At 41.3% G+C, this 13906-nt stretch overlaps 1 protein-coding gene across 9 annotated transcripts in view; it reads right to left on the bottom strand.

Moving 5' to 3' along the window:
* The window catches only part of PHKB (phosphorylase kinase regulatory subunit beta), a 99964-nt gene that overhangs the window by 31462 nt on the left and 54596 nt on the right, over positions 1 to 13906 (bottom strand). For all 9 annotated transcript variants that reach the window (XM_078380445.1, XM_078380446.1, XM_072980974.2 and 6 more), the window contains 4 exons: positions 11313 to 11471; positions 10238 to 10332; positions 1856 to 1911; positions 716 to 809 (listed from right to left, as the gene is read on the bottom strand). In XM_078380445.1, coding sequence (XP_078236571.1) covers positions 716 to 809; positions 1856 to 1911; positions 10238 to 10332; positions 11313 to 11471 — 404 coding nt within the window. The remainder of the gene's footprint in view (positions 1 to 715; positions 810 to 1855; positions 1912 to 10237; positions 10333 to 11312; positions 11472 to 13906) is intronic.

Raw genomic sequence — 13906 nt, 5'->3', positions numbered from 1 at the left:
TTTCAGAAGACATTTGAGGCACAAAACTCCCATTTTCTAGTGGTTTCAAATGTTGCAGTTGATCTATTATTATTACGTATTGCCCCCACCAAATGACCTCCTATAGACACAGGAGCTTTGATGTATATATGAAGGTTTCCTGCCCAAGGCTCCACCACTCATTTCAATGAAAAGTGCAGCTCCAGAAGGACACAAGATAGCCAATATGTGCCTAAGAAGTATGTGCATGTAAACAGGTATGAATGAATAGGGGTCAGAATGGGGAAATATATTAATTCTATATAAGTATATCATTTAGGATGTGCACGGTAGGCTGCATCAATTTTAGTAGTCAACTCTCAGAATATCAAGATTAATATGTTAAGCTTAAAGTACATTTGCTTGATATAATACTAATTGTTCTTCTCTTTATTATGGGATGAGCTCTGATAATACAAGACAAGTAGCGTTACTAAGTACATAAAGCATACCAGAAGAGATTTCCTGGATTAAAAGAAAAAGAAAATGGGCTACTTTCTCTTGCTAAGAGTTCTTTTCTACAGGCGTTCCCAGCCTTGTAACAAAATATTGACATACACGTATGTTGGACTGTTTCCTAGATTAGACAGAATGAAGGAAAAGCTGGACAATTCACCATAGCTTAAGAAATCGTGATTTGATAAAGCATATGGAGGAATAGTTTTCCTTTGAAGACAAAACTTAAAGCATGTCTTACTTTCACAAGCTCATGCTGTGCCCATATCTGGATGGGTTCCACCTGCTGGGGAGTCTGTGTTTGAATTCCGTATGTGTTCAGGAAAACCTGTAGGCTGTATTTTAAAAATAAATAACAAAAAAGGTACATCAAATATGAAATAGCAGTTTTGTTTTTTTTTTTTTAAAGAAGTGAAGTAAAACCGAGTTTAAATAAGGGCTTGGAGAAAGGGACTTCTCCAAATGGCTTCTAGAACAATTTACAGTGGGGTCTTGACTTAAGAACGGCTTGAGTTAAGAACATTTTGACTTAAGAACCACTCTCATAGGAAAATATTGACTTGACTTACATACTTACATTTGAGTTAAGAACTGAAAAAAAAACACGTGGGAGGCAGGGAAAGTGCAAAATGTGAACTTTCAGTTAACTGTTGGCCAGTGAAAAGGGTGCCTGTCTGCTTCCTCACTCCTCCCAGCGTTTAGAGAGTGGATTGGGAGACAGTCTTCGGACTGCCTGGTACTGGACTGCCTGGACTGTATTTTCCCTGCCTTCCCTGAACCTTTCTTGACCTAAGAAAAAAGAAACAAAATATCCCCCTCTAGTGGTCGAAGGCAGAATAGCAGCTTCCCATTAGTTTCTATGGACGGAAAAGAGCAGATACGGATCAAATGGTTTTCAATGCATTCCTATGGGAAATGCAGATTTGACCTGAGAACTTTTTGACTTGAGAACCGCCTTCCAATACGGATTAAGTTCTCAAGTCAAGACCCCACTGTAACTCTTAAAAGCTGCAAGAACCGAGCAAGAAACACGGAGGGACTAACACCGGAACCCTCTTAGAACCTGAAATGCAGGAAGAACGGAAAAAACTTCCTTGTTTACCGGGGAGAAACAACCCAGGAGGTCACATTCCCAGTGTTCACACCAGCCTTGCCCACTCTGGAGGCTGCATACGGCCTTTTCAACAGATGCTCTTCTTTTCAGAATGACACACACCACGATGCCCAAAGAGAGCTGTAAGGCCTGAGCAGAAATAAGCTCATGTATTTCTACCCAGTTGCAAGCTTCAGGCCATGAGGTTTTCAGTTCAAGTAGCGCTATCTCCAACAAGCATATTGAAATGCAGATGCAGGGTCGTGTTCTTGATTTACAACAGCTTACCGTTGGCTTTCAGCGATCAGTGCAACTTGTACCACCAGGTCATTTTCCAGAGGACCCTGGAAATGTAAAAGTAAAACCACACATTTTCTGCCGGCTACAAGATGAAGACAAACTTTAATAATGCAACAAACACTGTCCAGCGGTATTGCTGCTTTCTCTTCCCTTACTGCTTTCTAATAGATTTGATGGTAGAGATACTACTTACACTAAAAGGAGCAGCAGAGAAGTTACACAAATACATAGCCATAGAACAATAACATTACAGAGTTGAGAAGGGTACTCAAAGATCATCTAGCCCAACCCTCTGTCAAGGGAGGAAGCTACACCCATAAATCCAACCGGAAACCTGTACTGTCAATAATGACAAAAGATGTTAAGGACATGTTTCTTCACATTTTCTTTCTTTTTTGTCTATTTTGCAATGAAAGGGGAGTGTTGAGACCATCTTAAACCTGCCTTATGTCATTCAAAGAAAGAAATAAAGAAAGAAACCCAGGTTGAATTTGTTAGCGTAGACATACTGACAAGTGTTTTCAGCACTTGAAAGATCACCAAGTTATTTTATCCGGGATAGCAACTCCCCTGAAATAAACTGCTTACATGACAGCACCCACGTGGAACACATCTATCCCAAATGGTCTTTCACCAACTTTATCCACCCTGGCGCTCCCTTGAGGACAGAAATCAGATCTGATTACCGTCATGAAGATGGGTTGGAACTGTGGGGTCCACTTACTTGCGCGTTCGAACGGTCACTGAACTCTGAGTTGGGGCACTTGCACAGATATCCTAATTCAACACGACATGTTCTTCACTGGGCAGATGCAACTGACTAAGCTACAAAAACTATCAACAGTAAATACTATTTACATTGTAGCCTGTTGCTTCATTTACGTCAAAACGGGCAACCTTTGCTATGGCCAGTTATGGCTAGGGCGTCTCCTTCTGTGACGTCAGTCAACATCCCTGATAAACTGCGCTTCCAAGTAAAGCACCTGAATCCGAGAAGCATCCCATAATCACTGCCAGGGAAGCACTGCTCCCGCAGCCCAGCTCACCAGGGATACGCAAGGCTCAGAGCTCAAGTCAAAGCAAATCAGGCGCCTGCAACAGTGAGACGGGATGACGTCCATGTTTTCTGGTGTGCAGCATTATTTTGCCATGCTTCTCTGACTCTTGAAAACATGATGATTAGTCCCTGAATTGAGCCTGGAAGTTGACCACTAAGCAATGCTTGCCTCTCACCCTTTCAAGCTACATTTTATTCTCGGCACTGATCAAGTTGGCAGCTTAGAAGCTGTGTCCCTAGATGAGCCCATAACCTTTTGGCCTCAGGGTGTTTTACATGCTTCAGTGGCTTCCCTGCAGGGTTGCTGGCTCCATGCCTAGCAGAAGCTCCTGTGTGCAATGGGGAGACATAAGACAAGGACAGTTTTTCCTCTGTTAAAGGCACAGGATCCTATTGCCAAGAAAGGCATTGGCAGCCTCTTTCATTAAGGCCCTGATTTAGGTATGTATCTACTTTGAACGAGGGAATGCCTGCAGTCGGTGAGATAGAATACAAGAACAGGAATCTGAAGTCACATCTACATGACAATGGAGGTGATTAAATTCTAGTGAGGTAGCTCTGTGTTTCCCTCTGCCAAATAAATACCGTATTTTTCGCACCATAAGATGCACTTTCCCCCCAAAAAACAGGGGGGTGGAAAGTCTGTGCATCTTATGGAGCGAAGAAAACAGATTATATTTTCCTGTTTTCTTCTCCTAAAAAAATGGAGCGTCTTATGGAAAGGTGCGTCTTATGGAGCGAAAAATACGGTAACTCTTGGACAAAACGGCATACTCTGCAATTAAGAAAATCACAGAAGCTGGCCAATTCCTGTATGGATCATTTCCAATTGTTATGAAGAAGTTTTGGTTTTGATCTTCCAGGCATGCCACCAGAATTTCAATGGGGGAGGTGGAGGTGCTGTTTTTAAAGAGGGTTACTCAAAGCAGACTCTTGGTGTCTACATACGAAGCTGTTGTAAAATTAAGATAGTGGTTTTGGTTCTATTTTTCACCTCTTTTCACACAATTATTTATTTATTTATTTATTTATTTATTTATTTATTTATTTATTTATTTATTTATTTATTTATTTATTTATTTATTTATTTATTTATTTATTTATTTATTTATTTATTTATTTATTTATTTATTTATTTATTTATTGGACTTATATACCACCCCATAGCGCTACAAACACTCTCCGGGCGGTTTACAATTTTTTAATTATACAGGCTACACATTGCCCCCCCCCCCAGCAAGCTGGGTACTCATTTTACCGACCTCGGAAGGATGGAAGGCTGAGTCAACCTTGAGCCGGCTACCTGGGATTTGAACCCCAGGTCGTGAGCACAGTTTTAGCTGCAGTACAGCGTTTTAACCACTACGCCACCAGGCTCTTTTTATTATGCTGGCATTCAGAGAGTAGAGAACCATCTCTGCCTTTAGACTGAATGGTTTACTGCTGCTTTAGAACTTCGTTTATGTGTTTTTTGCTTCTAACTGTTGTATTCCTTCACCCTACGTCCCCCAGCAAACATTAGCAACTGGGCATCTAACACATATAATTACTGAACAAGCAAACCAAGCATCTGCAGTGAAAAGAGACTACACCAGCAATTGAACATTTGGTGTTTAATTTCCCAAAGAAAAGTACATAAAGTGAAAGAATTTAGGTACACACAAATTTAAAAGACAAATATTGTTGAGGCTAAAAACCTGGCAGACGGTTTGTTCTAGAATACATGGGTGCTGCTTTTATTTCTTTTTTACGGTAAGTCTTTTCTTAGTGACCAGAATTGCATGCGCTGATGCATTTGGTGGAAGGGCATTATCAACAAGTGGTTGCCGTCTTTTCTCTAGGTGACTTGAGGCCTCAGTCGTTTTTATTCTGGACACCTGCTTGTGTGAAAAGTCACTCTTGGGGAGGTATTGCAGGCATCTCAGCTAGAATCCTGCTTATGTTCATAATACAAGAGGCAAAAGTTTCCCGAATTCCTTCTAAATATGAGATATCTAGAACAGGTATCATTTTCAGCATATATATATATATATATATATATATATATATATATATATATATATATATATATATATATATATATATATATATATATATATATATATATATATATATATATATATATATATATATATATATATATATATATATATATATATATATATATATATATATATATATATATATATAGTATGATGGTTTTTAATTGTCCATTTGCTATATCATGCTCTGTCACTTAAGTGACACAGGCCAAGGGAGATGAGTTTAAAGCACAAGGGAAATGTAATACTAACACCTCAAAATACAGTCGTGCCCCGCTTGATGATTACCCCATTTAACGATGAATCCGCTTCACGATGATGTTTTTGCGATCACAAAAGCGATCGCAAAACGATGTTTGCATGGGGTTTTTTTTGCTTAGCGATGATCAGTTCCCTGCTTTGGGAACCGAATTTTCACTAAACGATGTTTTTTCAACAGCTGATGGGCGGTTTTCAAAATGGCTGCCAGCTCTCAAAATGGCCCCCCGCTGTTTTTAGGAGGCATTTTTCGCAAGACAGGCAATGGAAAATGGCCACCCTATGGAGGATCTTCGCTTTACGACGAGGTATTTCACCCATTAGAACGCATTAGCCGGTTTCTAATGCATTCCAATGGGCTTTTTAATTTCGCTTGACGAGGATTTTGCTTAACAGCAATTTCAACGACATGGATTATCCTCATCAAGCGAGGCACCACTGTACATACAAGAAGATCTGCCATAGTTAGGTGACCCATTGTTCTGTCTTGGGTTATTTTCAAACGGTGTTTACCAAGCATTCAAACAAACACACACAGTCACTCCGACATATCAACTTCAACAAGTTGAGTGCTTAGCTTCAATTGTAATGTCTGCTAATGTGTTTTGAGGCAATACTGCATTTATAGGCAAACTTTTATAAATCATCCAGATAGCCTGAATTTCTGTACAACATAATGCAAACAAATAAACACACACAAATAATCTAAACCTCGAAGTTAACAAATCCTGGAATGCAATGCATCAAATGCTGTACAATGCTCAGGGGGGAAAGATTTCTGCGGATTTAAAATAATTGAGTTTTGAGTTCCCATATAAGTGTAATTTGTGCTCATTAGGGTTTGTTTGTAAATCCTGGTAGTATCAGTGGAACAGAATGTTTTTCACTACATTAAAGCTCCTTTAAAGAAAATACAGTGATAAAACATTTTAAAACTTGATTTAGTGGAGCCCACTATGCATATGTTATAAGCCAACCAAGGCTCTATTACAGAGATTAAAACAGACTTGGAAGGAAAGCTTTCTTGTTATCAAATGCATCCTCACATGCAACAGATGCATTTGAACGCAGGGGCACAACGTGCACAGTGTGTGGTCTCCAAATCCCAATCCAAACCACAATGCAGTACAAAGCAAAGTGTGCTGCTTATACAGTAAACGGATACATCCAGTTGTGTTAGGTATTAGGTATTTCCTCTGTAGGTCAAAAATGCAGAGTAGATTGACAATGCAAGGTCGCCTGACGATAGGACTAAAATATCAGACTACGTCAATCCAAAGGGAGGGACCCAAAGAATCGGGGATGGTCATCTAAAGAGTGCTGGACGTAGTGACTGCCCATGTTCTTTTCCTAGGCATGAGAACAGATAATGATGCACATACAGCTGTTTTGCTACAATACCATTCCAAGTTCAGATAACAATCATCACGTGCTCTCAAGTCAATTCTGACTTATGGTGACCCATTTTTCAGGGTTTTCCAAGTAGAGAATACTCAGGAGTGGTTTCCCCTTCCCTTCCTCTAGGGGGCACCCTGGGATTACTTGCAGCTTGCCCAAGGCTAACTAGGCTGGCTTTCCTCGCAGGAGGCGCCGTGGGGGAATTGAACTCCCAACCTCTGGCTCCACTGCCAGAGAACAAAACCACTGAGCTCTCCAGCCAGCTCCAAATTCAGACAATATACATCATAAATGATAGGCAGGCACTCTTTGTAGTGACATGTGAGCTGCCTGTATCTGCACCCCATGGATGGCACAGGGATGAGGTGTACGCCAAGGGATGTTATATTAACATGCCCGGGGAAATGGGTGTCATCATCACACACTTGGATCTCTTCTATAAATACAGTGGATCTCAGAAAAATTATGGATTAATTAGAAGGCAAGCAAAGATGATTCAGGCTATGGATCTCAAAAACAGCCAAAGCAGCCTACGGCAGCATACATTTTCAGACTTAAAAACGTATTGGTTTTGTTTTAATGCTTAAAATTTTCCGAAATCATCATTTTAATCCTGTTTGTATCAGTATAAGTGGTTCAAAACAGGAACAGGGAACCTGTATCTCTCCAGATATCCAGGCTGCGGCTGAGGGAAGCAAGTGTACAACCTGGAAGCCCACAGATTTCCTGCCCTCGGTGGGTTTAAATCAATGGCAAATGCGACAAATCCTAAACGTGGAAATATCTTTTACTGCCCAAGACTAAAACAATAGCAAAGTATCTTTTATGACCATGAACGAAGGGATCTTTGGCTGCATCAGGTAGATTAAGGGAAGACTGCATTTCATACACTGGTTATAAAGCAAGGTTAAATGTAAATGAACTTTTAATAGAAGCCTGATGAAACCATTCTGACCGGAATGAAGGGAGCTTTTATGTCTTATTTATTGGATTTGAGATTCTCTCTGGTTTATGACTACAGAGAAAATGCTTGAATTTTTATGGCACTGGCTGGAAGAAACAAATCAGCACGTGCCCCCCCCCCCTTTTAAATTGTGATAAAATATCATACTTCTCTTCCAACCGGCATCCCATACACAATGAGCTACGGGACAAGCCATTCATGGCTTGCATCTTTTGCCCTTGGTTTGAAGGGCAAACGACAGACCTATTCAGGCACTGAAAACCATAAGAAAGCAAGGGAAATAAATGCACACTGGCCCATTCTCTTCAATGTTCTTTCTCAAAGTGGTCGAAATCCAAGAGTAAGCAGCAACTAGAGTTGGTCCATTGAGTCAGTGGAACTTCCAGAAGGGTTGACTTGCCAAATCCCCATTGATTCAAAGGTTCTACTCTAGCTGCAACTTACTGCTGGGCTTCAGCCAGCAAGGGAGACTGCATCCCTTATTGTGACACACAAAAACTGTACACTATGTTCCCAGGGAGGCAAAATTGCACCAAAAGCGATTCCCCCCACCCCAGCAGAACCTCAAATGTCCAAGCATTTTAACTGATCAAAACTTAGGATCACTCGGAATTGTAATTTGTCTGATGACCATATTACTGTCTTAATTTCTGATCATGATTTTATATGCCACCCAAACAGATGGAAGGACAACAAGTGATTTTAAGGATATTTTAAACACATAATTTTTTGTGTGTGTTTGTAAGATGGCTTGCTAAGTCTTTTTTTAAAGAGAAGATAAAATATCTGCCCAATACGGCTTTCTCCCCAAGGCCAAGACATCAGAAGGGCACTACAAGACATCTAAAGATTACTATTTTCCTACTTAAAGAGGCCTTCATGTTAGGATTCCAGATATGGCGGAGGAATAAATTGTCTTTGGCAGATCTGGTTTCAGGATAACAGTGGATATAAAAGGTGCCAATTACTAGAAGAACATTTCTGTAATGGCAATCTGTAATACAACAAACCTTGGGTCTGATTAAATTGTTTTATTACTAATGAGAATAACTTCAATGAAGCCCATTAATGATGGGATTGCTTTTTTTTTAAGTGTTAAATTTGGGCTGATTGATTTTGCTTCCATAAGCCGTTCTAATGTTGAGCTATATATACTGAGATGACTAAATGGGTTTTTTAATTTGCTTTTGAACAAAATGAGATGGTTTAATTTGATACGTTTTGTAAGGGAAGGGGGAACAAAGCACTTAAAGAAGAGAAGTAGCTTTTGGTTTCTGAAGACATAATTAGGTGAAATGTGTTGTGTTCTAGTTTCAGATTCCATTTTTAGCTAGTTGCTTGACACTTCAAAGCAAATGCAGACGGGACCATCTGTAACTTTCAGATGTACACTGACTCTGAATAAATAGACTAACTCCACTTTCACATACATGTCTATTCTGAAGTGAGCTCTAGTGAAGCTCAATAAACCTCACTCCCAGGTAACTGGGGAAGAGTGCAGCTTAAAGGAAATTAAACGGCTGAAAGGAGAGTTTCACAGATTAAAGTCCATTACTACAGACACATGGTAATTTATGAAGTGGACGGTTATCCACCAAAGCTCACAGTGAAATGAATCTGTTGGTCTCAGAGGTGCTAGAGGAGCTTTGAGTTCCCCCCCCCCATCCCCTTTGTTTTTTGTTTTTATCAAAAAAAGGTAAACTATACTGGCATTTGAATTAGGAGCTTCCCCCCCCCCCAATTTACATAGGAAACCCACACAGCCTCGGACAAATGCACAATATTTAAAAAGAACACTGCTGGGCAGTCTGCAGCTTTAACAACCAACTCAGACTGAATGTCTGCACCGTACTTTCTCCAGGGATAAGGATGAGCTCACTGGTTAATCTGACCCTTGAGGTTATCAGCCAACTTTGCATTTTTGTAATCCATGTTGATGTTTTGAAAAAAGAAAACAAAACAGTTGAGCTCCAGGAGGGGCTGATTGATGGATTTTTATCAAATCTGTCACGATTGAGACCTTCAGCTTGATCTTTCTACCACTGAGGGATTATTTCTGTTCCACCGGTTGTTCCCTGGCCAAACAGTCTATTTGCCTGCTGAAATTATTTTAGCAAGCCAGCTGTGCTAGCCTACACAGGCTCTGATGTCAACAGCTCCAACTGTTTGCAGTGGGGCCACTGGCTTGCACACGGCCTTCTACTTAGCCAGCTCAGCTTTCCGGCACTGTCTGTCCCCAAAGCCACAACAAGAGAGACCACTTTAGAAATGTAAGAACCCAGGAAGCCGCCTTACATTGAACCAGATGCTAAATCCATGCAGATTAGTACTGTTAAATAACACTGACTAGCAAAAACTCTCCAGGGATTTTTCTAAGCCCTACTTGAAGATGTCACAGTGTTTGAACCCTGACCTTCTGCAGGCAAAGCATGGCCTCTGCCACCTCCTGAAGCAAAGATCACAATCCTCTATTATTCATATGCCCACTTGGATCTGTACTCCTAGTATTTGCTCTGTACAGAACATACTCCACTATAGACGGATGGACCTCTACTATTCTTACTGCAATGTTAAGGATGAGCAGCCCTTTTAAAATTATTATTTTTTTAAAATTCCAGCTAGCCAAGCCAGAGGGCAGAAGATGTTCCTACCTGATTTGAGTATCTCATGCTCACATTCCGCTGATCCTGAGGAGGTATGAAGCGCTTCACCGGATCGATGTCTTTGATGCTTACTAAACCATCCACTGAAAGCCAACCACAAACAGTCCATCATTGGCCTCTCAGCAACGGCAGGCATGCGCCATCATGACACGAAGCATTACTTTGGTATCTGTGAGAACAAAACCCATCTGGACAGGATCTGAACATCCCGCCCCCAAAAAATGAGGGAATGAAGATCCTGGGGCTGTTCTAGGCAGTGGATTTGAACACAGCACTGCTAGACGACATGGCTCGTATGAAGTGAATGTAACAGACGGTATGAAACGCAGCTGCTGGTCAGGGGCCCAGTTTTATTTCACATAACTAGATAAAAACAGCACAGGCAACCCCTCCTGATGGAAACTCCTCGGCTACAAACCTGATATTTCTCCTGCGAAGCATAAACCTCTTGCAGAACAGGCTGAATCTCAAATACTGCATCAGGGTTTTTTTGTGTGTTTTTTTTTAATGACCAGTAGCGCCTTGATCATGGAAAAGTTTGATTTCAGCTTGTTCCCCTTCATCAAGCCCAGGCAGCGCCGAAGAATACTGACAGCATCGCTAGAGCTATAGAAGACAAGGAGCCCTAAAGGTGGGTACCGAGTCCGGCCTCGGCTGGACTGAAACTGGTCTAGAGAGAACCAGCGCCAGAAGCTGCTATAGCACCACCTTCTCAATCAGCTCAGCGAAAAAGGCTGGCCGACAGCTGGTCAAAACGTCTAGGCTAATGGCAGGTTGACCATCTCATTGCTCTTTCTAAACAGTAGGGGACAACCCAGCCCCAAACACCCCTCCATAAAAGGACATTAATTATGTTTAGTAAACATGTTGTCTCCAACATGCTATCAGCTGAGAGACCTTGCCCCCAGTCGCACCTGTATGTGAAAAGCAAGTTATCATCTCGGTCACAACATTCACGCCATCAAACAAATCCTTCTTCAACGGGGTAGACAGCTCCGACCTGAGAAAACACAGTGCTGGTTTTTTTTTTTTTTCAGAGAATATGTTGCTAGTGCCCACTTACCAAGGAGTTTTGCAATGATGTAAAGGGATTGCCCCCACAGAAAAAACTTTCCGTCTCGCCCATGGTTGCTAGGAAATCGTTTCTGACTGCCGGGATTTTTCTTCTCCATCTCCACAAAGTCAGCCGGCACGTAATAATACTTGGGCACTACAGGATAGCCTTAGAAATTTTAAAAGACAAGGTTAAATATATTTAAAACCGAATTATTATTTTTTTCAAATGGTGGGGAGAAAGCCAACTCCACGGGCAACTCAATATAAAGGCTGTCATTCTTATTTATACTATAATGCCACAACACATGAAGAACAGAAACGGCTGTCTTGTTTATTTATGCTTTGTTTTCAGAGCAGATGCGACATCTACAAACTAGTTCCAAAAATTAGAATTTCTGACAGATTTTTTTTTGGGGGGGGGGCCTGCATTTTTAAGAGAGGCTGTCGTTATTCTGGTGCTACACAACCAGAAACAAGTACACCTGCTGTCGGTAAGGGAGATGAATGCTTCAGGCTAGAAAGAAAGTGAATCTAAATCTTGAGTAGGAAAAAAGAGAGAAAGAGTTGTTATACACATAATGTGTTTTGTCACTTTCGAACCACTTGTTTATTACTGAAAAGGTGGGGGAAAACATTAACTACTAGTAGATTATACAATATTCCACTTAAGCCCTTGTCTTCCATGACAAATCTATGCATTTTACATCCCAGGGCTTGCCTTTAAAGGTGTTTAACACAATTCCTGTGGAATACGAAGGAACAAAACAAAGGGAAGGGTGAGTTAGCTCTGCTGGGAGTATCTTCTGGTTTCTACCTTCTGGACGGGGACCAAAATACAGTGGTGCCTCGCTTAACGATTGCCTCGCTTAACGAGGAAATCACTTGACAATTAGGTTTTTGCGATCGCAAAATGATGGTTTAAATGGGGAAAATCTGCTTCACGATGATCGGTTCCCTGCTTCAGGAACTGATTTTTGCATTACGACGATCTAAAAATAGCTGATCGTCGGGTTTCAAAATGGTTGCTGGGTGTACAAAATGCCCCCCCGTTGTTTTCTAGGACGGATTCCTCACTTTACAGGCACAGAAAATGGCCGCCCCTATGGAGGATCTTCGCTGGATGGTGAGTTTTCAGCCCATAGGAACGCATTAAAGGGTTTTCAATGTGTTTCAGTGGGCTTTTTTATTTCGCTTAACGAGGATTTCACTCTACAGCGATTTCGCTGGAACGGGTTATCCTCGTTAAGCGAGGCACCACTGTACAAGTGAAGGTGAGAGATCCATGTGAGAGGCAGCCTAGGCTGATACCAGGGAAGGAGTGAAAGTATCCAACCAACCCCATCCAACATCCCCCAAAAAGGATTTTGAAGGCTATTCTTCACTTTGTCTCCTCTATGATTAGAAACAGCTCTTGCTGGAAGGAAAACTGCTTAAAAAGAAAAGCAAATAAAGTGGGTCTTGAGGATGAGAAATGTAGGCAACAAAAACTTCAACTGCTCCAGCTTTTCCGTGTGGCATTTTAAATCTTTGTTCACTCGCACTCTTGCTTGCACACCTACACATTATAAATAAAAGTCAAAACTGTTGGAATTTTTTTTTACAGAGTGACAAATGCTTTATAATGTTATGGAATGTTTGGATTGAACTAAAATGTTAAAAGATAAGCTAGCATGATAAATTGTAGCAAAGGTGAGCTATCTGGCAAAATGATTCATTTTTTTGCTATTTTAATTACTCATAATGGGCTAATGAAAATGCACAGGACTGAGAAATGAAAGATTTATACACTTATTCAAGAGACTAGGCTAGGAAACTAAAAGCTAAAAGAGCATTTCAAAAACAGGAACCAGACATATCAGAGATTTCTGTTACAGCACTTTGGAATGAAATGGAGAGGTTACTTACCTGTAACGTTGGTTCTTTGAGTGGTCATCTTTGAATTCACACTAATGGGTTTAATCTGTGCCTGCGCAGAGGTCTCCGGAATATTCTAGAGCTCAAACATGTGTTCGCCAGGACCCACCCCCTTAACACACACGGTCCACCCGTCCTGGCAATTATCTCAGTTCCCAACAGCCCGCAGCTGCACATTAAGACAGATGTGACGGACAGAAGGGAGGACAGGCGGGAAGTGTGAATTCACAAAGGTCCACTCGGAAAACCAGAGTTACAGGTAAGTAACCTCTTTTTCTTCTTCGTGGTCTATGTGAATGCACACTTAATGGGTGATTAACAAGCTTAGTAACAAGACAGTTAGATCATAAGCCAGCATAAGTCAGTCTAGGAGCTATTCAATGGAATCCTTTGCAAATTCATCCAGAGGCTGTTTAATCCAGTTTGGTAAGGGGTAATAATGTTTTGGAACAGCCTGTTGACTAGAGATGGGCATGGACTGCTGGTTCGACGCAGTTCATTTTCTGGCCAAATAGCTGATCCGTGGTTCAGCGCCCGGCCCTCCCCTGTGGGTACCCACTCAAAAGCAGCAGCCTGCCCCTCCATTCCTGGGTGCTCTCTCCAAGTGAAAGCCCACTTGAGGTGGTGGGGTATTGAACTGCAGATCAGTTGTTGGGCTGGGAATCGAGCTGCGCCAAACTGCTGAAC

Source organism: Pogona vitticeps, chromosome 10 (assembly GCF_051106095.1).
Source record: "Pogona vitticeps strain Pit_001003342236 chromosome 10, PviZW2.1, whole genome shotgun sequence".
Taxonomy (NCBI): Eukaryota; Metazoa; Chordata; class Lepidosauria; order Squamata; family Agamidae; genus Pogona; species Pogona vitticeps.
Note: the sequence above shows the minus strand (reverse complement) of the source record. Positions and strands in the feature narration are given on the sequence as shown.